This window comes from Lissotriton vulgaris, chromosome 2_1 (genome assembly GCF_964263255.1).
Source record: "Lissotriton vulgaris chromosome 2_1, aLisVul1.2, whole genome shotgun sequence".
Lineage (NCBI taxonomy): Eukaryota > Metazoa > Chordata > Amphibia > Caudata > Salamandridae > Lissotriton > Lissotriton vulgaris.
The window spans coordinates 51,097,171-51,122,540 of record NC_141687.1 but is presented as its reverse complement, the minus strand read 5'-3'; the positions used below and the strand labels follow the sequence as shown (position 1 = coordinate 51,122,540).

The 25,370-nt window shown below is 44.7% G+C and overlaps 1 protein-coding gene across 1 annotated transcript in view; it reads right to left on the bottom strand.

Annotated features, from left to right (window-relative positions):
- The window catches only part of CFAP65 (cilia and flagella associated protein 65), a 464,473-nt gene that overhangs the window by 211,050 nt on the left and 228,053 nt on the right, over positions 1 to 25,370 (bottom strand). The window contains exon 15 of the mRNA XM_086954439.1: positions 5,109 to 5,261. Coding sequence (XP_086810565.1) covers positions 5,109 to 5,261 — 153 coding nt within the window. The remainder of the gene's footprint in view (positions 1 to 5,108; positions 5,262 to 25,370) is intronic.

Sequence of the window (25,370 nt, the reverse complement as noted above, 5' to 3'; positions counted from 1 at the left end):
CCTGTCCTCCTTGGACTATTGTAACGCTCTATTCCTAAATGCCCAAGTCCGAGTGACAAATAAGATGCAGTCAATCCAAAATGCAGCCGCACGAATGCTGGCTGGGATCCCCAAGTTCGCACCAGTTACAAACATCATTAGGGATCTCCATTGGCTCCCGATACGCAGCCGTATCAAATTCAAATCGCTGTGTATTGTTTACAAGTCACTCAATAATCAAGGCCCCCACTTTCTCAAACAGAATCTTCTCCATCATGTCCCAACCCGATCTCTTCGTTCCTCTATTCAGAACCTCTTGGCTGTGCTTCGCACTAGAACAGTCACCTGGGGCGACAGGCGTTTCCTGGTTGCCGCCCCTAGACTCTGGAACACCCTTCCTGCACATATCCGAGCAAGTCCCTCCCTGTTCACATTCCGCAAACAGCTAAAGACGTGGTTATTTGACCAATAGCCTTGTATATCTTCTTTACCCCAGTTGCTGATCCATCCCTTAATTAGCACCGAGACGCCCACGGGTATTCGCCGCGCTCTACAAATGTCAATAAATAAATAAATAAATAAATAAATAAATAAAGGTGACACATTAAAAGCAGCACATGCTGTGCTCCTTATGCATTATGTTGGCAAAGCTTCATGGCTTTCAGTAGTTACCTCAGCCCAAAATTTGAAATTGATTGCTCTTACCATAACATGCAGTATATCTGCTCAAGTGAGAGTCACTGCTGTCATGGGAGAGAGAAATGCTAATTAATTTGCACAAAATTGTGTTCTGTTAGCATATACATTCAATGGAATCTTCACAATTTAATTAAAAGATGCTCAAGAAAATGTTTTTGAAGCAGCACAATAGGGTTGTATCATAACTGTTTTTGAGAAAAGTGACAACTGCATAGTGCCAAAAGTGTTATTGCAAAGAATGATGCCCAGGTATAGATTGCCAGTTTCTCAGAAATCAGATCATAATAAAGTCTTAAAGATAATAAGTGCACAACAACAGATTGGACAAGGAATGGATTGCAGCTATCTGCCTTAAGTGTCAAGCATAATAAGCAACACAATGGCAGCACTGAGTTATATTTTGGAAAAGACTGTGTTTCAGCATTACCAAAGTGGCTTGAAAATACATATGCAAATGCACTTGTGGAAAACACTGAAGAGTACACGAGCCTTTGCTATGTATGTCTGGTTGATGTACAGTGTGCAGTTTTTCACCAGATTGCAGCTGCTACACAAGATCTGCATAATGGATGGTGCAGCGAATTTGATCTGAGAGATGCTGTGGTGAAACATCTGAATCTGATCAAAGTGAAAATAAGAGTTAAAGGCCTAGGTTGAAAAAGTGCAAAGGATTGATGGTGCTCTGTCAGAGTTTCTCAGCACCTAAGTAGTCTAATTTGCATTGAAAAGGTAGAGAATGCCACACTGTATGAGCCATACTGATGGCAAGCTGATGACAAAGAGCAAAGAAATGCTGAAACTGTCCTGTTGAATTTTCCTTTTATTATTTTAGTTACTTATTTTAAAGAAGACTAACTGTTCCAAGAAGCTACTTACAGAACTCTGCACTAAAATATTTGAGCTTGGCTATATATGATCTGATTACAGACCAAACTTGTGCTTGCCTTAGAAATAGAAGTAAAATTGTTATATGCTCAGCTGTTGTAATAAGAAATGTCACTGGTGAAATTAAATATGTGTGATGAATTATAAATCATTTGAATATGATTTGATATCATCAGAAGGTGGATTGATGGAGCAGATTTCATCTGCAGTCAGGCGTTGTTTTTTTTTTGTGCTTCAGACAGACTGCATTTAAATTACCACGCACATTTTGGTGCAAGTTAAATAATGGCACATAAAAAATATGAAAGTGAGGCCTTAGTCAGTCTGAAATGCTTGTGCTGAATCAACATGTGCTTTTGCAGTGTAGAGAAAAGTGGCCTTTTTGCTTTGAAGATTAATAGAATGTGTTTCTCTCTTCCCAGCTCATCCCATGCAATCTACATTCACTATTCCGGTCTTAAAAGACTTTGGCTTGTTGCATATTTTGATAAACATTTTTCGTTTAAAACACCTCTTTTATAATGTGTGTGAATTAACAAATGCACCAAACACACACTTTTTGCATGAAAAGCTACCTAAAATACTAAAGCATGTTGCTGTGTGCTCTGTATTAACTGTGTGCGCTGTATTAACTGTGTGTGGTTTTAAAATTTACAATAAAACATAATGATGCTATTTTGCACATTGCACATTTATTTTGCATGTTGTCATAAATATTAGAAAAAAAGCTGCTTTAAACTAATAGCTTGGCTAGGTAAACATTTATAAGGTGTATTAGTATGAGGGAGGGAAACTTAATGGGCTTATTTGCATTTGTGTTTGGTTTCCTTTTTGCGCCTAAGAAAAAATGGAATCCATCAAGGCTATGACTTGCATTAAAAGAGAAGAGAGCATGCACAAAACTGTGACAGCTCAGCTCAAACTACGAAGGACTCAAACCCATTTTGAACTGTACATTCTTGTGATTGTGCCAATTTACCAGTGTTAGTTAAAGTATCCGTCCTGCTGCGCTGTGACAGGAAGGAAGGAAAAGATAGGAACATTTTTCCTAGCAAATGTTGCAAACTTATAAAATGTATTTACTCATGTATGCTTCTTTTGTTAAAACTGGTATAGTCAGGATTTTAGAATGAGTCAGGATAATGAGACCTAAGCCATCATGGCTGACCAATCACGTACACATTTTCATGAAGATGCAACATTTTTGTGTAGTCTGCCAAGAAAAAGAGTATAAATAATGACCTTTATTCGGCTTCAGGGGGGCGTGTGAGCTCCTGAGAGAAGGAACAGATTAGACCAGACATTCTATGGGTTAGGTACGAGATCGTCACGGGTGCAGCCTTGGGCGTCCGAGGAGAGTCAGGTGGGGGGTTCCCTGGTGATTTTTTTGTCAAAGTCCTGGCACTCATATTTTGGCACTGCAGGCCACATTCCTTTGAGGTCTGGTGAAGGAGGGGCTGCTTGCTCTTCAGACAGAGAGATGCAGAAGAGCAGCAACAGATAGAAAGGCGTTTTATATTTAGATGCTAAACTTTATGTTTATGCGTTTAGACTAATTAATTAGGTCTGAAAAGATTTATTTGACTTATGCATTTATTTCTCTTAATGGGAGATTTTTGCAAACTATTTAATTACTGATTAGCCTTGCAAGACTATTTTTCTTAGAAACTCTTTAAGAATTTTCTGTTTTCCAAATTCTGTAACCTGATTGATATTTTATAAGCAAGGGCGAATTTTGCGAATTCGCGATCCGCTAAGTTGCGGATTTGCGAATTCGCAATCCGCAAATTCGTGCAAATTTGCGGATTTTTTTATTTTTGCAAGTTTGCGGGTGTTCGCGGGCACTTTGCGTGTTCGCGGGTGTTCGCGGGGCGCTTTGCGTGTTCGCGGGGGTTTTTTTTTTTTTGCCTGGTTAATCATTGCCACCCTCTCGTTTTTCATGCCCTTCTGCCCTCTGTATCACTCGTTTCTGTGCCCTTCTGCCCTCTGCCCCACTCATTTTATATCCCCTTCTGCCCTCTGTCCCACTTTTGTGCCCTTCTGCCCTCAGCCCCACTTAGAATGGCGCCGGCAAGCTGCCAGCGCCATTCTAAAATAGCTACAAAGAGCTTTAATAGATAAAGTAAAGCAGGTGCTCGAGTTGGAGGTCAAATTAAGTTACACAATCATTAATCACCCCAAGTTTGGGGTGATTAATGATTGTGTAACTGAATTTGACCTTCAACTCGAGCACCTGCTTTACTTTATCTAATAGAGCTTCCTGTTGAAGCTGACTTTTGTGACTATTTTAGAATGGCTCTGGCAGCTTGCTGGCGCCATTCTAAAAGAGTTACAAAAGTCAGCTTGAACTTTTGACCCAATCCGTTCCGCTTGCGGATTTTGCGGGAAATTCGCGAATCTCGCGGATTGCGAATTTACCGAAAATACGTAAAATCTGCAAGCGGAACGGATTTTCCGCCCATGCTTAATATTTTACTGATGAATAAAGGGTCAGAGAAAAATTAACTTTTGACTAGAAAATAAAACCCTTTAAAATACCCAGCAACTCTCTTCATTGGCTTAAATAATAATTGCATTTTTGACTGTTCAGGTTTATTTAAATCTCCTGAAGGTAATACATGGTGTGAAGGGCCCATCACCTTTTTCAACTGTAAAATAGAGTTAGCATGAGGGTTATGCATTGAGAAATTACGAGAGAAATCACCACTCTATCAACCCGATGTCGGAAGGGTATGCCCAGACGTGGGTCCCGTGCTCACTGCGCCACTGGAGTCAAGCTATCCTGGCTGAAGACAGCTGATAGCCGGAAACCGGTCCTAGGATGCTTTATTCCGGTCCAAGGAAGACATGGCTTGGCAGTTCGGGCTGGTCTGTTCTCATGAGGCACAGGGTCAAGACTGATTTGCATATGGCCATGTCTGAACTGGGGTGTCTAGGTGACCAAAATAACGATGGATAAACCCAGATCTGTGACTGAGGGTGAATGTTTTGCCATTGTGCAACATTACGTCCATCATCTTGTGTGTTTTGCTGTTCCCCCTATGTGGGAAGGGTATGCCCAGACGTGGGTCCCGTACTCCCTGCGCCACTGGAGTCAAGCTACCCTGGCAGAAGACGGCTGATAGCCAGGAACCAGTCCTAGGATGTTGATTCCGGTCCAGGGAAGACATGGCTTGGAAACTGAGCCACTAGCTTATATGGTGCTTCCTCCACTGGGTTAAATTTCAATGTTTTAGGGACTACTAGAATCCAGCATCTGACCCTGGAAACATTTGTAGCACTGACATGGCAACAGAGATCACCATGTATGCTCTAGACTTACCATGCCCTTAGTGACTCACCCCCACACGCCCATGTCAGTGGTACTGATGCTGGTCAGGGCAATGAAGTGAAAAAACTGCTCATTTCTTTGATGGCAAAAGAAAAGTGTCATGCACATAATCAGTTGTTGCCCTCTATGTAACTTGTTTAAAATGTTACTAGCCTACTTTAGTAATGGTGGGCAGTAAGCCCTCTGAAAACTGTACAGTATCCATGATACTTACCAAGATGTTACCTGTGGTGCCCGTTCCAATAACCCGAAGGTAGTAGTGCATTTTCTTCTCGATTTCAAACTCCTCCTGTAATCCTGAGGCATACACAGTGGCTTTGGCAAAATACTGGATCTCCTCCCGTGGAATGAAATGCCAGGTTTGAGACTGAAATAATACACAAAATTGCACATTTGACAAAGGAGGTATGCAATACTCGTTTAATTTTCATTTGAAGTGGCATATGTCATATCCAGAACTACAGAGACTACACCCCATTTAGCTCCAAAGAAACATCTGAAGCTGCAGATTCCTCACAAAAACAAGCAAAGGCGCATCACTTTTTTAAGGAAGAGATTGCCAAGCCCTGTTCAGTGTTATTGGAGTCTCTCTGCTGATAATAGATATAGGAAGCTCCCCAAGTGCCTGGGAAGGGATTGAAAAAAGGAAACTTTTATAGGCTGCACATTAGTAAGAAATTGTTTCAATGAGCTACTGTGTAAAATGAAGAAAGATGAGGATAGTGAAGGATGACTGGGGGTTATGGAGCTGTGCAGAGTTAAAACAGGAAACTATTGTGAGGCTCACGCACAGATCTTTAGAAAAGAAAGGGCTTCTTAACGGCACCACAGCTGTTAATTGACCAAGAGAGATGGCATGGAAACTGTACAACCCACTCCTGCACAAAATTCATCACTGCATATGTTCGAGTCACTACAATTACATGACAGTGTAAAGCCATTCATTACTCAATAATCTTTAAATCCATTCCTGCATTAAAGGCATTACGGCTTATAGCCAACTAAGAGGTGGCCTGCCATTTATAACCATTCCACACACTTTGAAAGGTTCAACCCACTCCTGCATTTGATGAAAGGAAACACTACTTGCCTGTAATCTTATTTCTCTGGAAAGGGAATGTAGGAAAGTAGTGTCTGCTTTTATGGTTACCACCACTTTTTGACTGGTGCTATGCTATTTCTGACTAGTCTGACTGTGAACCTGGTAATTAGAACCCCAGTCTCTGTGCTTTCTCCCCCAAATTGGTTATGGTAAGTACTTAGGTACATCTCAGATTGGACACTGGGGTGCCCTTATCAGTCCCTAGTATATGGGACTGATGGCATAGGTACACCATGGGTCCCCCATGGGCTGAATCATGTATTATGCCACCCGTGGGAGACCACTCAAACTGTAGCTACAGGCCTGCCATTGCAGCCTGTGTAAGTTGGTGCTAGCACCACTTACGAAAGATATGGGCTTCCCTATTTCTAAGGTCACTGTACTTAAAACCTATGAGTCACCCCTAAAGCAGGCCTTTCAATACTGGCAGGGTGTTGGGTTCTAAGTATGAGGGTGCCCCTGCATGAGCAGGACACCCCTGCAACCATCGCAGTCCATTTTCCTAGATTGTAAGTGCATCAGCCATTATGATACATACAGTGGCCATGAGTCATTACGCGATGACCATCTCTAAACTGGCTGTTACGAACCCCGTCATGTTTGGTATCAAACATGTTGGAATCATACCCTCACACCGTAAAGGGTGTGGGGCTATGATTCCATGCACTGTAAAGCTCCTCAGGGAGACCCTCAGTGCACCCTGTACCAGTCTTCTAGACCCGGACAGCACAGCATGGCTGTTGCCGAGCAGAAATGTGATTATGCTTAGACGCGGGCAAGATGGCGGCCGCTTGACCCAACTGAGTATCACTCCCTGTCCGGCTCTGGAATTGATGGCTGTGTGAGAGCGTAGAGGAGAGGACATCGTAAAGAGGATCAGAGAATCGGATGCTACTACTCCTGGGGCTTTTGTGGAAGACTCCGTGGCAAGAAAAAGGACCTATGCTCACGGTTCGGCGGAATCAGTGGCTCTGGCTGCGGGCGGCGAGGCTCGCTGTAATCTCCCTCCGGAGCCGGGCTCACTTGTGGGCTTGGAAGGTGTGGCCTGTGGCGAATCAAAAGCGAGGAGCAGCGGTTCACGGTAGCCGGGGCGAACGAATGCCACGTCTCACTGAAGATAATGGCAACACCGGTATTAGAGAAAGAGAAAGCTGGGAAACCCGAAAGGACAGAGAAAGCGGGGCTCAGGACAGTGGCGGTGAGTCTCAAGAAAGGCTTGTTAAAGGGGAAGCCTACGGAAAAGATACAGCCCCCTCCTAATACGAATGACGAAAATAGGAGTAATAATAATAATAAGGAAGTTTATATTGCGCCTGGTTACGCCTTCCTGGCGTATCCCCACGTAAGGGGACCGGGACTGTGGCATTAGCTGTAGTGGGTGCAGGACAGGGGAAGTCAGTAACGGTTCACAGGATGTTTTCAGCGAAGGCTACTGCCATAAAAAATCTCCCTCAAAATGTAAAAAACGCCTCCAGGGCGGGCAGGCGGTATTGGAATTGGCAAAAATGGCGCGTAGCAGGGGAAAGCTACAGAAGGACCAAAAGATACAGTGAGTGACTCAACGGATATTGAAAATCCCGGGGGTGAGGTAAAAAACCGGGCTACCTATATTGCTACACCGGAGCCCCGTGTTTGTAGACCTCGAGTCTGAAGGGAGTGAAGGGGCCAAAAACACTAGCTCTGTGCAGAATTCAGAGAATTCAGAGAACTCAGAGATTGACAAGCTGGATCAGGGCGACACATTTAACTTTCTTACCCCTTCTGGAGAGAAGTCAGATCCAGGATTAACTGGGGGCAGCTTCCAGGATACCCAGGATGGTGATAGCTTCTTTTCCATAGCAGAGGACTCTGAATCAACTGTGGACTCTACTAACGAAGATTTAACATCAGGTGAAGAGAGTGGTAGCCCCCCTAATACTGGTGATACTTTAAAGAGGGTGACCCCGCGTCACACGAAAGGAAGGAAGATGGCCAAAACTAAGGGTTTCTAATAGTGATGGGTCTGAAGCCGGCAATAATCTCCAATGGGATTACTCACATGCTAATATTGGCCTCGCAGGAGCCGAGGGACAGAGCACACAGGTGGAACAAGTTGGGGGTCCCAGCGGAGAGACGGAGTCATCTCCCCCAAACTCTTTGATATACGCGATGTTGAAATCTATTCAAAGTGAAGCTTGGCAGGAGCATAAGAGGGCCCAGCTGGCCACCATGAAAATACAGGGGGCCATTCGGAAGAACACGAAGGAGTGTTCTGAGGTGATCGCTAGAACAGCAGCCCTGGAAGAACAGATTGTTGGGCTTGAGGCCGGATTACAGGGGGCAGAAATAAAAACTACTGCCAATGATGAAAAGCTAATTGATATAATGTGGAAGCTGGAGGATTCTGAAAATCGGCTACGTAGGAATAACTTACGATTATTAGGAATTGAAGAGAAGGCCGAGGGGCAAGACATCGGAGGATTTGTTATAAAATTGTTTAAAGCTGCATTTCCGGAACTGTCACACTGGTGTTGGGAATCAGAGATTCAAAGAATGCACAGTTTCTCATTTATGTTAAAAAAAAATCCAGGCCCTGAAGCGAAACCACGAGCAATATTAATATTCTTGGGCAATTTTCTGCTGAGGCAAGCCATTTTTGAAAAGGCCCGCCCTGACGCTAAAAGATCTGTCGAGGGACACTCATTTTTTGTACGACCCAATTTTTGCCACGCTACAGTGGAACGGAGGTGGCAACTCCGTTCACTGATTACTCCCTTCCAAAAGAAGGGATGCGAGGTTTACCTGATGAACCCTGCACGGTTAAAAATTATTTATCGAGGCAAGACACGGGTATTCACTTCCGAAATACAAGCTGGGGACTACCTGAATGATCTTCCTGATGGTTAATGGGCCTCAAGACTAACTGATTTTGAATCAACCCTTTAATGGCTTCTATTTCTGAGTGGTTGTATATATCTGTCCTTCCCATTTTTGTTCGCTCTCTTAGATGGATGTGTTGTGGACAGGGAGTGACCATGGGCATTTGGGAAGCGGGAGGCATCACACGGGTCCGAGGACCCCTTTTGCCTGTTTTGTGGGTGGGGGTGAGAGGGTGGGGAGGGGGGGTCGAGGGATAGTGGAGGGGGGGAACTGCTGCAGGGGAGGGAAAGGTGGGTTCTGAAGAAAGAGGAATTTGGTTTTATTTGATACAGTGTACTGGCAGGTTTAATCTTAGAAATGTTTTCTTAGTGGCATGGCTAATATTCGAGTAGCATCTATTAATATCTGTGGGCTTAATGACCAAAATAAACGTCGCCGGATCAGAGAAGATCTTCGTTTCTTGCGGTCAGATATTATCTGCCTTCAAGAAACGCATATAGAAGCCAGTCGGCATACATTTTTGGAGTTTGAGGGGTTCCAGCTAGTTTCCTGGACTAAATTGGAGGAAAAGACCGAAGGAGTTGCCATTCTGGCAAGACTGGGTCAGGTTAATATTATTCGATCAGCAGCGAATTCTTATGGCCGTTGGGTCATTGTGCATGGCAAATTATTAAATAAAGAGCTGACTTTATGTTCAATATACGGCCCAGTACTTGATGATCCAGAAATATACAAATGGCTGAATCTTGAGTTGGTAGGGTGGCCTACCCCATTGATGGTGTGCAGGGACCTCAATATAAATATTGACTGTGGCTTGATGAATCAACCAGGGGTAACATATGGGGGCCGAAAACCAAAGGTGTATAGGGCTTTACGGCATATGATGGATTTACATGGTTTGATAGACGCTTGGGCATTCTTTAGACCTAGGGGTCCTGGATTTACTTTTTTTTCTGCACTTCATAAAATATGTTCTAAACTAGATTATTTTCTTATTTCCTCAGTTTTGGTTTCAAAATCCAACATTACGAAGTTTCCTAGAGTGATGTCAGATCACAATCCGATTTTACTTACAATAATGTGCAATTAAGGTGGGACAAACCGGATTTATGGATGTTTAATCGGGGCTTGCCTAGGGATAGATTATATACAGAATCCATGGCTGGTTGGATCATAAGATTGTTAGAAGAAAATGTGGGCAGTACTGGGATACAAAATGTCTGGGACACACTTAAGGCGGGGATATGGGGCCAGACTACCCGCTTTGGATGGGAAAGTCAGAAAAAAGAAAAAAAAAAACTCTTGGCATTATATGGAGATCTAGAGAAGGCGGAGCTGAACTTAGCTCAGGCTCTGTTTCGGACTGAGGACAGTGATTCTACTCAAACACAAATTATCTTGGCCAAATCAGCTATTACAGAGATTTCACAAGCTAAGGCGGCAAGTAAATATGTAGCTTGGAGGTCCAAGATGTTTGAAAATAGTGAAAGAGCAGGACATCTACTCGCATCTAGAACCAGAGAGAGAGAGAGTCTGTAATGTGTATTAAAAATATTCTACATCCAGATGTAGGTTTAGTTTCGGAAGAAGGTGCTATTGTGTTAGTGTTCCAAAAATGTTATCAAAAACTCTATAAAGAGGATATCAGGGAAAATGAGGCAATACTGTTAGAAATTCAAGAATATCTTAGGGACATTGAGGTTGACGCATTATACTCTGAGGAGAGCGAGTTGCTAGATGCAGACATTAGAATGAAGGAAATTTTGCTTGCTTTAGACTCCCTCCCTGCTGGTAAGGCTGTGGGTCCGGATTTCCTGCTGGGCGAATTCTATAAATGCTTCCGATCTCAGCTCGCACCGGTGATGTTGGAAATGTTTGCTAAGATTCAGAATGGGGATATGCCTCCTGACTCCTGGAGAAGAGCCAGAATTGTCACATTCTTGAAGAAGGGTAAGGAGCCTTCTGATACAGGGTCCTATCGCCCAATTACCCTGATAAACAGTAATATAAAAATATATGCCAAGATTATGGCGAATAGGCTGTCGGAGGGTTATCAAAAAATAAGTTTCACCTCAACAACATGGGTTCGTTCCCGGGCAGGAAACGATTGATCACATACGTCGCACAATTGCCCTGTTTGATTTTACCAAGGTTTCAGGGGACCCTATGGCTTTAATTCTGCTGGACGCAGAGAAAGCTTTTGATAGAGTCTCCTGGCCTTTTTTATGCATTATGGGTTGGGGGAAAGATTTATTCATGCTATTCAGAGTATGTACAAACAACCTATAGCCCAAATTTCTGTCATGGGAATTCAGACTGGCACAATTAACATTCTGAGAGGTACAAGGCAGGGCTTTCCCTGTTCCCCCTTATTATTTGCAATTTATATAGATCCCTTAATTAAAACACTTTTTTTGATAGTCTTATTCGTCCAATTCAGTCCAGGGGGGGGGGGGTGGTTACTAAAGTCCTAGGCTATGCGGATGACCTGACTGTTTTGACAGATTCCCCTCAGGTGGCCTTACAAGAAATCCAGATACTTACAACGCAGTTTGGTCTGATTTCTGGGTATCATCTGAATGAGGCCAAAACTCAAATCATACATAATGATAAAATTATTTTATCAGATCCACGGGTGGTGCATCATGCTAAATATCTGGGGATAGAAATCTGTGCTAATCCAGATGAGATAATTCCAATCAATTTACCCCCTTTGATAGATAAAATTGATGCTGATGCCCGTCGGATCAATAACCTTCAATTAACACTAATGGGTAGATGTAATGTGGTTAAAATGATACTCTTGCCCAAACTTGTGTACTATTTAAGAGCCATTCCTTTATTGTTTGATCAAAGTTGGTTTAGAAAACTGTATCGATCATCTCCTGGCTCTTATGGGCAGGGAAACGGCCCAGGTGTGCTATGAAATTTATGACACTGCCCAGGGAGAGGGGGGGGATGGTCCATGCCCAATTTTCAGATGTATTATTGGGCAATAACGCTGAGACATATTGCCGAATTATTAGATGTTCAGGATCTAGAATGCTTGGATATTTCAATTTATCATCTAATTTATGGAGAAGAGGCTCAGGGACTTTTATTTAGACATATAGATTTTGCTTATTTTAAACGGGTTAGGTTCAAGGTCTTGTGGGGGGCCTTTAAAGTTTGGTCCATGGTCCGGAAATTGTGTAATATTGGGAGAATTCATATATATATATTCTCCTTTTGCAGGGAACACTCTGTTACTGGGAATCTTTCATGATGGATATTTTAGAGACTGGGCATCACAGGGGGTCACTGTAATTGGAGATATAGTGTCGGAATCCGGGATATTGACCTTTGAAGTAATAAAACAGAAGTTTGGAATTAGTAATAGACACCTTTTTAAATACCTACGGATTCGAGATTTCTTCTCTAGAAAAACTGCTAGTTGAAATTCCGTTAATAGATGCAATTAAGGGGGGACAATCCACTATTTCTAAGATTTATATATTATTAAATGACAGGCGGACTGATGATTTAAATAAACACTTTAGTCGCTGGCAGACTGGATTAGATGCGGGACAGGAGATATGTGAAGAAGCTCTAGGCTATAGTCAAACTGCCACTATCTCCACAAATCTTCAGGTCCAGTGTTTCAAGACATGGTGCAACTTGTATATAACTCCACATCGCATACAACAATGGGGAGGTACGGCAGGGGTAAACTGCCCCCGGTGTAGAGAATATGCGGCTGACAGCATTCATATGTTCGCAACAGGCCCTAGCCTGACACCTTTTCTAAATAAGATTGAGCAATATCTGGAACAAATGTTTAAACGCAGGATATTATTGACATCTCAGGCTATAATGCTGGGTATAGTGGATCAGAATATGACTAAACCAGAGCGCAAACTATTTTTTATTGCCATGGCTATCGTGCGGCTATCAATTGCCACTGACTGGCTGGATCCTACTTCCCCGAATGTGCATGAGTGGTTGGGTAAATTTATTAATGTGAGTAAGTGGGAAGTATCTGTTTTCAAGAGAAGAGGACCTAGGGCTAAGAGGGAGGGAGAACGAATCTGGGAACCCCTAAATGGTCGGATGACTCGTGAAAATTAAGGCCCAAGATATCTGGATGAAACTGCCAGGTTTGCTGATTCTTTTCTTTTTCCTAATTCAGTATTTTCTATTGTAATTCTTTCCTTCCTTCCTATCTTCCTGCAGCGTTTCCTGGGTGGGAGGGTGGGGTCGGGTGAAAATTGAAAAATTGAGGGATGTTTGACATGGATATTTTGTATGTTAATTTTGAATATTTGAATGAACTTGCTACCATGTCTTATATCTAATAAACATCTTTAAAAAAAAAAAAAAAGAAATGTGATTATGCCCTCCTGCTGCGTAGCCAAGCTCAAGCAGGGGAAGGCAGAACAATAGGTATCCTGTCACAGGGAGGTGTGACCACCTCCCAGACAGGGTTTATTGTGTTGGGGATGGGTGGGAGCGCTTGCGAGCGCCACTCAGTCTGCTTGAGGGGCACATTTGGTGCCCTCCTTGCACAGTCGAGTGTAAACCAGCTCAGGGAGCCATTGGCTCCCGCTCTGGTGCGTTACTGGACAAAAGACATGGGAGTATCCACCCCATTGTGTCCAACCCCTCCCCTGGGAATTGTCCCAATCCTTTTCTAAGGGTACTTGAGGGCTTACCTGTGGGTGGGTCCCTAGATTTGTCGTGGGAAAAGACTCATTTCAAGACACCACTTCTTATTCAACCATCTGGGCACTCTGAACTTCGCTGGACCTTGCTCTGGGCATCACAACTGCAACCGGGAAGACTCCTGCTGCTCCTGGTCTTGTCGCCCTGCTTGTCTATTGCAACGTCCGTGCCTGTGCTCCATACAGGAAACTAACAAGGGCTGAGGGCATCCAAGACACCTGAAGGAATTTCCCTAAAAGTGAAGGAGTCACTTCCCTTCATATGCTGGCACCCCAACTAAGCTGATCAGTATGCTGATCCTGGGCTCCCACGGATTCTGAAAGGCTCAGAAACACAGGTGGTGGTTATTCACTTCTCTTGAGGCCTGCCATGTCCCCTCACCAAGTCTGAGGCCAGTATCCCTTGTCACAGCAGCAGGAACTGAACCCTTGTGCACCACATTGACTTGCCGTTGCAAAGGCTTGTTGGCTTCCTTCCATCAAGATCTGCAGGCTCCAGGTAGCCCCAACCTCAAGCTTCTCCTGTGACTATGATCTTCGTCCTCACTGTATCACTTGCATCGTGGGCCTGCATCTTTGGTGAGCTTTTCAAGGTCCTCTTGTAACTCCAGTGCCTCCCGCCTGTGGATCCCCTTGAGGGTCTTCTTTGATTTCAGTGGGTTCCCCGGATTGCCCGAGACTTGCCCTGACTCCACGGCTTGTGGTGAGTCACCTGGACCTTGCTGGTCCCGACACTGCACCTTCTTTGCTTTCCATGTTGTTTGCAGTTGCCAAGGCTTGTTGGTGCTCCCGAAGGACACCGACTCCTCAACTCTCAACATAAGATGTGGGACAGCTCGTGAACGGCTCCTGGTCCTTCCACAGCATCGGCTGATCCGCACAGCTGCAGCTCCAAGGTCATCGTCGCCTCTCCTGCAACACTCAACATCAGTAGGCATTTGTCTTCCCTGCCTCCTGGTCACTCCTGAGTGGCATGGACTCTGTCCATCTGCTTACAGGTACTTCTCGCCTTGAATCCATCTTTGGGTTTCACAGGACACATTCACCTTCTCCAGCAGCGGCATCTTCCTGAAGTCCTCCACTGAGTTTGACTGCGGTTTCCGCGCCATTTCAGACCTCTCCACCGGCTTCCCTGGTGAAGGTATCCTGGTTACTAGGGTATCCACGGGTGGGGTGGCTCTCCAACCTTCTATCTTCTATGGGGTTTCTTCAGGGTCCACTGGGAAGGGTCCCTCTTCTTTAAAATTGCAACAGCGACTTACCCGTTGATTAGTATTGAGCCCACAGTCGTGTTCCCACTCTGCTCAGGGCCTCCGTGGGGTCCCTGGTTACTTACCTAGGGTGGTTCCTTGGTTCCCCTGCACTTCTACATCTTCTGGGTATTATATTGATTCAAGTCGTGGTTCGCACACCACTATTCTAGTATATGGTTTGGTCTCCCCCTGGTGACCACTGTGTATTTGTGCTACTAACCTGTTTCTATTGAAAAGTATTGTGTGCATTGTGTATATCTCCGGCTAGGAGATATGTGTATGTGTTAGTGAGTTTTTTATAATAAATACATTTTTTTTAAACACTGAGTGGTTCTTTTTCACCTAATCTATACCTATAACATTATGTTCTGGTAAAACAAGCTGATTTACACTCCGTCTGAACTAAGCCTGAAGGCTGCACTCCACAGCTACCACTTAGAGAACTTTCTAAGGTTGTCTAAGACAACTAAAATCAACATAAGGGTTGTCTGGATTAGTGTAGGGTGCCCACTTACATAAGTGTGCACCAGTTATTAAGCCAGCTTCTCACAGGGAATTCACTCTAAATTAATAAACAGTAGAACATCTTCGGACAAGTACAGGATCCCGGGAACACCATTTTGTAAAAACATTTCTATAAAGAAAACATGCCTAAGGAAGGCACATTTTTTCCCATTTTAGGGATTTTTAAAAAAGCAACCTAAAATTTGCCAAATTAAAACTACAATGCATTTGACAGAAAGCTCTTCTGCTCCAGACCCTTGTAAAAACCCAATGAGAGGGGGAAATGTAGCCTCTAATAGAATGTGCACACACTGTGATAACTGATAATGTACCTTTAAGAATTCCAGACGCTCTACCATGTAGTGCAGAGTGAGAGAGATAGTTAGAATTGAAGGAAATATAATGGAAAGATCAGTGTTGTAATGCCCAAACTAATAAGATAACCGGAGTCGGGGACGATTTCTATAGATTCAGAGAGAATAACCATAAGAAAGAAAAAGGTTTACAGGTATGTAACTTTTCCTTTTCTGTCATGGAATTCTCTTCTATATCCATTAAAATTAGAATAAAAGAATAAGCTGAATTACACTCAACAGTGGTGGAGTGTTCCAAGGGAGAATAGTATATAAACAAATACATTGCACAGGGAGGCACTGCCTACCAAAGTGTCAGTTCTGCAGTCAATACAGTAATGTCTGGAAAGTGTATGCACAGTTTCTAGGCTGCAAAAAAAAAACGAGAACATTACAAATCAGTGCACGAGTAGCTGTTTTCTACATGTAAAATGTGCCCTAGGCTTTCTTAGAAGGGGTCTATTAGCCTTTTCAGAACAGGTGAATATGCCACAAAATATCCATCTAGCTATGTTTTCTTTAGATTAAGCCAAACTATTGCAGACTCCTGCCTGTTTCTAAAAGGAGTTTTGGTTTGTCTAACAGCTGTGGTCGTAACCAGGCAGCACTACAGACCCCTTTTCTATACAAGGCATGGCAAGATTTTTTTGCTGGCCTTGTTTGATCCAGAAAAAAAGTTGGGAGAGGGATTGCTTGTCAAAAGGGCGGCTCCCCTAGGTGTGCTGAGAAACGTCACCCCACTGCTTTCTCGCAGTGCGAGAAGCATAAACATAAAATGGTATTATAAATACCATTTTATGTTTCAGCTTCTCGCACTGTGAGAAAGCAGAGGGTTTGGTTCGTGGCGGGCGGTCCTGCTCTAGGGCAGGGGAGGAGTGGCTCGCCCACTATTGTGGGCGCTGACTGTTTGGTCAGTCAGCTGGGGCCGACCAAACCAGTCATGCACACTCTCCCTTTTCCCCATGTAGGCTGCATGCAGCCGACATGGAGAAAATGGCCTCCCATAGACGCCGATGTGGTGAGCGTCCCAATCAATCACAACGCTGCCATTGCAGCTTTGTGATTGACTAAGGGGAGGGGAGGGAGGTTGTCTGCTTCCTGTTCCTGCAGAGGCAGGAAAGCAGGAGCAGACCCAGGAGTAAACCCCTCCCTCCCCGTGCAAACCCCTCCCCCCCCTTCCCTCACGACCACTCGGCAGTCCCTCGCGACCACCCGGCAGTCCCTCGCGACCACTCAGCAGTCCCTCACGACCACTCGCAAGCCTCACCACCCTGCATCCATACCCCCCACCCATGAGCCATGCCGGTCGTGAATGCTTGGCTGATACGTATAAAAAAATTTAAAAAAATTGGGTAGGATGGATTGTGAAGGAAACCTTGTTAAGTTGGAAAACTATGTTGTTCCTCCGAACAAAGAGTTTGAGGTGCACTAATCCTTCTAGCTGATGTCACAGGAGCAAGGAAAGCCACTTTGCATGAAATGTGTTATAGGTCTGCTGTGTGCATGGTTTCAAAGGGGGTAGATTAGATAAGAAAGTACACTGGCAAGTTCCAAGGTAGGGAAGGTCTCCACACAGGGGAAAACATTTCCGCAGACTCATAAAAAAAAACTTTGTCACAGTGTAGAAAACCCAACACTCTATAGAGGGCAGCACAATGGGGTACACTGTGGATATAGGTCGAACAGACCCTTATTGTCTTACAGAGGCAAAAGCAGATAATACTAATGCTTTATTTTGTGGTAGTGTGGGCGAGCAGTTAGACTTATCAGAGGGTAGTGCCAAGAAGTTGTTGTACACACCAAGGCAATAAATGAAGTACCCACTCAATGAATGAAGTGGATACCAATTTAGAAAAATGATACTTCTTCTTACATAAATATTTAGACCAAGAACTTTAGGTACAAGGTAAACACTTTTGAAAATACGATAAATCATAGTAAAATGCTATAATCACAGTTGTGCGCAATTACACACAAAACATTTCCTATAGAAGGAAAAAGGCAAGTGGAAAAAGCCATGCAGTACACTTATTGTGTGGGACCCTTTTTAGAAATCAGATGGTCAGGGCCTAGGTCCAAACTTGGGAGGGTCCCAGGTTTCTCGGGAAGCAGGGAGAAAAGGGACTTGGTAGCTGGTGCGCTACGAAGCCAGGGGGCCACCTCTAAAGGCAAAGCAAAAAGGGACTTTCAAGGAAGTCCGAGGGCTCTCAAGGGAGAGTGGAGGTTGCAAGGGCTCTGGGGCCGCGGGAGCACAGCTGGTTTGAAGATGCTCCGGCTGGGCTGGGTGCAGAGAAGATGTGCAGCTGGGAAAAGGCAGGCAAAGTTGGACCTCGCGGTCAGGGGTTGGCACCTTGCAGCGACGATTTTGGACCTGCTGGGCCTCTGCTGAGATGGGTCTCTGGAGGCCTGAAGTCACTCTTTGGGGGCTGGCTAGCTGTAGAGTTGTAGTCTGCATGGACTCGGCTTTGTAAGTTTTTGAAGAAGGGGGTCTGGTAAACCAGGTATTGGTGTCTTACAACGCTGGTGGGTTCTAGGGCCTCAAGACTTGGTGCAAAGGCTGAGCTGACTCTCCAGAGTAGGCATAACTTCGGACGACACTTGGGGACATTGATCGGGCTGGGGAGCTGGACGACGCTGGGTGGGACTTTGCTGTTTTTGGTGCCTGCGGTTGCAAGGAGTTAGTAACTCTCTTGAGGGAGTTCTTTGGCAATTTTCAAAGAGGTCTGACTCCTCGGGGTTTGTGGAGGCCACACAGTGATGAGACGAGTTGAAGGATGGCAATTGTCAAGTTCTATGGCGGTTGGCAGCAGTGTGCATCCAATGTCCACCACGAGGTCTGCAGTTCTCGGTCCAACAGCGTTTCTTCGTTCATCTTCTTCTTATCTCTGTGGAATCTAAGTACAGGGTCTGGGGATGCCACCTAAATTTTAAATTTAGGAGTGTTTACAAGGGAGTGACATGTAGTGGTCAAAGGGCCCCTTAGCTGGGGTGTCTACGCCCCCTATTATGCCAAACTCCTGTGGGAGGCGGACATAGCCCTACCCTGATTGGATAAGTCACACCATCTTCAAGATGAAGGGCACGGGGGGCGTGGCTTGGCGCCCGGAAGGAATGGCGGCGCTTGGGTGAGGCTCCGCGGCGACTCCGGGGAATATACTCCTTCCCTGCTGCTACTTCACAAAAGGAGGATACCTTTCGTTGTCGGAACACTCCCCTTGTGTTCCGGTATGATTTCCAACTTTCTCCGTTGATTACAAACGGAGTATTTGCATGCGGTGTTCTGAGGGGCTCCGACGATGACTTCGACCGCCATCCTGTCTCAGCCGGCGCGCTGATTTCTCCTCATGGCGTTGTAAGCGAACATCTGTTTTCACTTTATTTTCGGGACTTTGACTTGCTCTGTGCCTTTTTTCTAGTAAAGCAGCACGATGTTTGGAGCGCCTTCTCCCCTTTTCACAACCCGGCGTCTGAGGCAGTGAGTTTCTGTCACTTAATCCTCTCAGCGAGGCTGCCGCTTTTGACAAGCTGATGCGCAATACTTTCCCAGTCAGGGTGAAACTGCTGTGCCCTTCTGCCGCTTGCTTCAGACTTCACCTTCAACATTTCATGTCAATTCATCTTCATGCCATGATGTTGTACTCCATTGCTCTCCTGTTATGCATTTGCAGTAGACTGCTTGCTGCCATTGCATTATTGTGACTATTATTATTATTTTTTTTTTTCATTGTCCCTCTAATACATCACACCACACTGGTCCTTTGTTGACCCCTTGATAGCTGAGACTTGCTTTATGAAGGCATACATCTGGTCATGCAGCTTTTTATTCATTGATAACTTAAGCTGATGTCGCGCTTTTTGGCGCAATTTACATCTTTGCCTATCCCAGAGTCTCTGCATTGATCGTTTATTATCCATTCATTGCGGTCTTTGGTGCAATACCACTTATTTTTCTTCTTGGCGCTCACGCAATGTCTTCATTCTATTTTTGAGCATATAATGCAGATTTTCTCTAGTTGTGGTTGTGTTATATACTCGCTTGAATGTTTTTTCACCTTATAGAGCGACCTCTCACTCTTCTGTGTGGATAACAAGTTTTACGCAGCTCCCTTTTTCTCTGCTTTTTATGAGGCGATTTATATCTATGTCGCGCTCATCTTCCAAATCGACTACAAAGGTGGCCTATGTGAAAAACTCCAAAGTCTTCTCAGCTCTCTCTAAACTGGAAGATTCTCTCGCCTCTTCCGGCTCCGACACCATCATGGATCCTCTTCCACCAACATCAGAGAAATCTACCTCCAAGAGATTAAAAAAATACCCTCCCTCACCACCTAAGCAGTCTACCCCAGTCTCTATGGAACTTTTACTAGAGGAGATTCGTTCCTTCCGCCCTTTTTTGGAAGAGATCGGGACTTTACGTCCTTTTATGGAGGAAACTACTGTTAAGCTTCAGGTCCTCAATGACAGTTGGTCGCAAATTGAAACAAGAGTCTCTACAGTGGAACAGTCAGTTGCTTCTTTTCAAGAAACTACCACCAGAGTTCTTCATCTTACCTCACAGGTGGATACCCTCCAAAGGCAGGTTGAGGAGTTGGAAAATAGAAATAGACGCAATAACCTTCGTATTTACGGCCTGGCAGAAGGTCTTGAGGGAGCGGAGCCTATCAACTTCTTCAAATCCTTTCTCCCCAAGTTGCTCCACTTGCCAGAAGGTACAAATCTTAATATCCAGCGTGCTCATCGTCTGGGCCGCCTTCCTGCTTCTAATTCCTCATCACAACGTCCACGAGGTGTTATCCTTTATTTTTTGGAATATACTGATCTCCTGAAGGTTCTCACTACTGCCAAGGCTTCTCCCAAATTGTCTTGGTCCGGTTCTACTTTGTTCTTTGCTCAGGACTATGCCAAAGCAACTGCGAACCGCCGGAAGGCCTTCCTCGGCATGAGAGACGACCTTCGTTCCATGGGTGCCCGGTATGGCCTATATCATCCTTGCTTGTTTAAAGTCACCTACAACAACAAGACGACCACGTATGAATATCCAGAGAGACTGCAGAGCTTCATCAATGCGCACAAACCTTCTACCATGGACTCTTCTGGTCCTTCTTCATCGCACCCTGGCTGAGACATCGTCATTTTGTTCTGTCTGTTCTTGCACTGTTGTTAATATTTGCTCATATCTTTGCGTTTTCTCTTTTACATGATGTTTTCTTAATCGTTACTCTTGTTTGCCTTTGCAGTTGTTGATTCTTTGCTCTCTCTTGATGTTGATTTGTAACTCCCTTTCTTTTCCCCGTCTTCCCCCTCTACCCTTACAGGTTCCCCTCCTCGTTTGATGATGTCTCCCTGGTTTCCCGCTCAGCCGTCCTCAGATGTGTTGCCGTTCCCTTATGGCTCCCCGCCCCCCTCGCCTACTTTTCCTCGTTCCCTCCTTATGTGGGTATGTTCATCCGCTGGTTTTTTTTTCTTCTCTTTTGCCCTTTCATGGTTATCTGTCTTTTTTTTGTGTCTCAATTCCTTTGGATATGTTGTGATCATAATCTCTTCTTTCTAAATTGTATTTTTCTCTATTTCTTCTCTCTTTTTCTCCTGCTCTTCCTGCACTTCTCACCATTTTTTGCTTTTCCCTCTCTTTCTGCACACTTGCTATTTCTCGATTATCTTTTTCTCCTCTTCCTCCTCACAATCTTTAATATTATCTTCTTCTCACCTCCTCTGCTTTTATTCATGGGTTTTCATTCTGACTTCACTAATTATGTACTCATTGCTTTATTGACTATCTTTTTTCCTATTGGTACATATGTTTTCATTCCTTATTGCGTTCTTCTTGTTCAATCTACTTTTTTCTTTCTTCTCATTCCTTTCTTCACTTATTCCTTCTCTTCTGATTTCACCATTCTTATTGCATTCATTATGGATTTCTTATTTAACAAATCTGTTGCTTTAATGTACAAATTATGTCTTTGAATATACTTTCCTGGAATGTTAAGGGTATTAACTCTCCAATTAAACGTCAGCGCATTTTATCTCACCTAGCTAAACTAAATATTGACATTGCATTCCTTCAAGAAACTCACCATTCTGACACAGAATCTGAAAAGCTTAGGAGAGGTTGGGTGGGTGAAGTCTTCTATTCACAAGGTGATGGCAAGCGCAATGGCGTTGCTATTTTATGTCGCAGGTCGCTCCCCTTCACAGTCTTCTCCCAAGAATCAGATATTAATGGTAGATGGACTCATGTCAGACTATCGCTTAGAGATGTTCCAATCTCTCTTCTTAATGTTTATGGTCCCACAAACGGTGAACTTCTCTTTTGGGCTGAGTTTTCTCCACGCATTACCCAATTCATGGATTATAATTTCATCCTTGCGGGAGATTGTATTCACCCTCTTGATCCTTTTTTGGATAGGAAATCTGATGCTACTTATATTCCCACAAAACCTCATAAACTCTTTACTCAAGCTATTTCACAACATAAACTTATTGATTCCTGGCGTTTATGTAACCCGAGTTTGCAAGAGTTTACTTTTTACTCGCCCCATCATCGTTCCCAATCACGACTTGACTACATTTTTGTTTTCCATGATCTTGCTCAAACGCTCACTGCAGCGGAAATTGGTCCAATTTTGCTCTCTGATCATGCCCCTGTAGTAGTTAGCCTTGAAGTTCTCCCTAAAATTGATGGTCCCAAAAGGTGGCGTTTTAACAATGTCCTACTTCTAAATCCCAAGTTTTCCACTTCCTTCTCTACCTTCTTTGAAGAATTTTTCCTTTTTAATGATGTCCCACCCGTCTCAAAACACAATCTCTGGGGAGGAGCCAAGATGGCGTCCGGGTCGGACGCGTAGTCCCTCGGCTCCGGGGACCATCATCTCCTTTCATCTATCCTGTCGGCGATCCTGGGCCAAGACGACACGCCGCGAAAGCAGACGGGCTCATATGTCCTGTGTCGAAATTCCGGAGTTCGTACTGCGGCGCAAGTGGGCAACCCGTCCGACTGCAGTTTGAGGCCTGCAGCAGCTCCGGCGCCGGGACCTCGAGTGGCAGCAGTGTCCGGCAGCCGAGCGAACAACATCGGGCTTCGGCGCTTTGGATGGCCCGGCCGGAACTTTTGCCGCGCGACGGATGAGCCTGCAATAAACGCCACATTGGACTGCAGGTACCGAGCTGCGTGTGCCTGTCGGTTTGCTTGTATGCATCACCCGTCCGCATGAGCCCGGGTTATTGCCTGCCCAGATACTGCTTGCGTACTCTCCCGCATACGGCGGGTAACTCCCGGATTTTTGGCTCCCTTGCTATCGGATGGGGAGACATTCAATGGGACGCTGTTTGTGGCTACATCCTGGTTCTGCCTGCCGCTCCCTGCCGCCCAAGTGAACTGCCGACCCATTGTGTGTTTTTCAATGATGACTATGGAGGACATATTGAATTGCGTCCCTGGGATACCTACGACACGGTGTGCCCGCGGACGTGTGGAGCAGCGGGCCATGCTTGAAGGCACAACTAGAGGGGTGCAGTGCTATGGTGCATTACTGGCGGCTATTGTTTCCCTTCGCCGCGATATAGTGTGTTCTTCTCGAGCCCTGGCTGGCAAGATGGATGGCATAACGAGTGAACTGAGTTGCTTCAAAATGGCTGTCACACGAATCCACAGTGAGCCTCCTTCCTCCATGTCCGCCTGCAACAAGATGGCTGCTGCATGCGATGGAGACGGTTCCGATGCCCCAAGTCCCGAGATGTCTTCTGCTTTGTCTGGTGTTTTTCCGGGACTGCGTGCGACCAGGGGATTGCGACCGCAACGGGAGTGCTCTCCTTCTGTCATGCCCCCCGACCCTCGGGGTCCGCTCCGGGAAGGGTTGAACATTGGGACTCTCTTCCCTTGCCCGGCTACTCCTAACAACTTGGGGACTGTGTACTTTGCACTCATCATGGGATCACTGGATCTGCTTGTGCCTGGTGGGATTAAGTGCTTGTGTCGGACTGGTTCTCTCGCCTCATCGTTTATGTTCCCCTGGGTTGCCGAGGCTCGCGGTGATGGACGGGAGAAAACTGGACAGGGATGAACGCTTTCTCTATAGCTTGGCGATTTCCTCGTTGCTGACCCGGGCATGTTGGTGGTGTATTGTTGCTCTTGATCGCGTCCTGTGCCGCCCATGTTCTTTTCAACCATCTTGCTAGTAATGTTTAATGTCACCGGCTTTTCTGTTATGTGCTGTTCTTGTATTGTTGGAGAATACTGCCGAGGGACGGGTGGTGGGCTCCTCCCCACTTTTCCTCTTTTATGGGAGTTATAGATTAGGATACTCTTTTCTTACTCTCTATATTTCGGATATTATAATTATTCCTTTTTCTTTTTCTCTTCTTTCTTCCTTGTTCTATATTTCGGGTTTATTGGGCGACAGACACACTGCTGGGGGGGGGGGGGGTAGGCCATAGCCTCTGCATGCGTGCAGGGTGGGGGGTTGGGGGATGGGATTTTAGTTTCCTGGTTTCAGTTTCTATGGTGCCTTGTTTTTCTCTTCGTTTTCGTTTCTTCCTCTTTATTCTATCTTGGGTCTGTGTCTGGGACAGCTAAGGGGTGGGTGGCAGTGGACACTGGGTATGATGTTAGGTCTGATACTCCTGCTGCACAAACTTCGAGCCGCCATGCCGCCTGGGGGGACTTGACTTTTGGGTAGTTGGATTACGTGGTAAAATTGTCGCTACTGTCACGTCACGCCTGCACGGACTCCGCTTTCTTAGTCTATTGTTTATGTAAAAAACCAAAAATGTCGAACTTTAATAGCTGCAACAAAAATACAAAACAAACCTTCATTACTCCTGGGACACGGTATCACGATGATCTACAGTGTAACTCTTAAATGCTTGCTTATCGTAATAATGTGTTACTGTGTCGCCGTATTGCATGCTTTGGTGCTTCAAGAGTATCCGTGGCCGGCCTGTTGGTTGTGGGCCCGTATTTGTTCTTTTATTAATGCACAATAAAGGTTTCCAAAAATTTAAAAAAAAAAAAAAACACAATCTCTGGGATGCTTTTAAAGCAGCTACACGCGACTTCATTATTACTTTTGTCGCTAAGAAACGCAAAACTGCTCGCCAGTTTACTAAAACCCTCCTTCATGACATTAAGAGATTGGAACACACCTATTTCACTTCACATTCCTCAGATAGTCTGACAAATCTGGTCGCTGCTAAGATTAAATTTAATGAAAAGTCTACTGATGATGCATCTTTGTATTTGCTTAAGTCAAGTGCCAAATTCTATGGTGGTAGGAATAAAGCTGGGAAGATTCTTGCTAATTACTTAAAGGTTAAGCACAATAAAGTTAATATTGAATCGATTTATGAAGCTGATGCACACCTACACCATAAGGATGCTGATATTCTTGCTACTTTTTCCCATTTCTATGAGACCTTATATACTTCTGACACTCAATCTTCTCCTCAGTCTCTTACTCACTTTTTTTCCACTATTCAAACTCGTACACCTTCTCCTCTCGACCTTTCCTCCTTAGAGTCTGACATATCACAGAAAGAATTGCTTATTGCCCTCCAACGTCTTAAACTCAACAAAGCCCCTGGTCCAGATGGTTTTACTGTTGAGTTCTACCTTCACTTTTCCAAATTACTGATTCCAAAACTTCATTCCCTTCTTCATTCTTTTGCTGAATTAGGTTCTTCCTCTGGCACTTTTTCAGATGCACACAT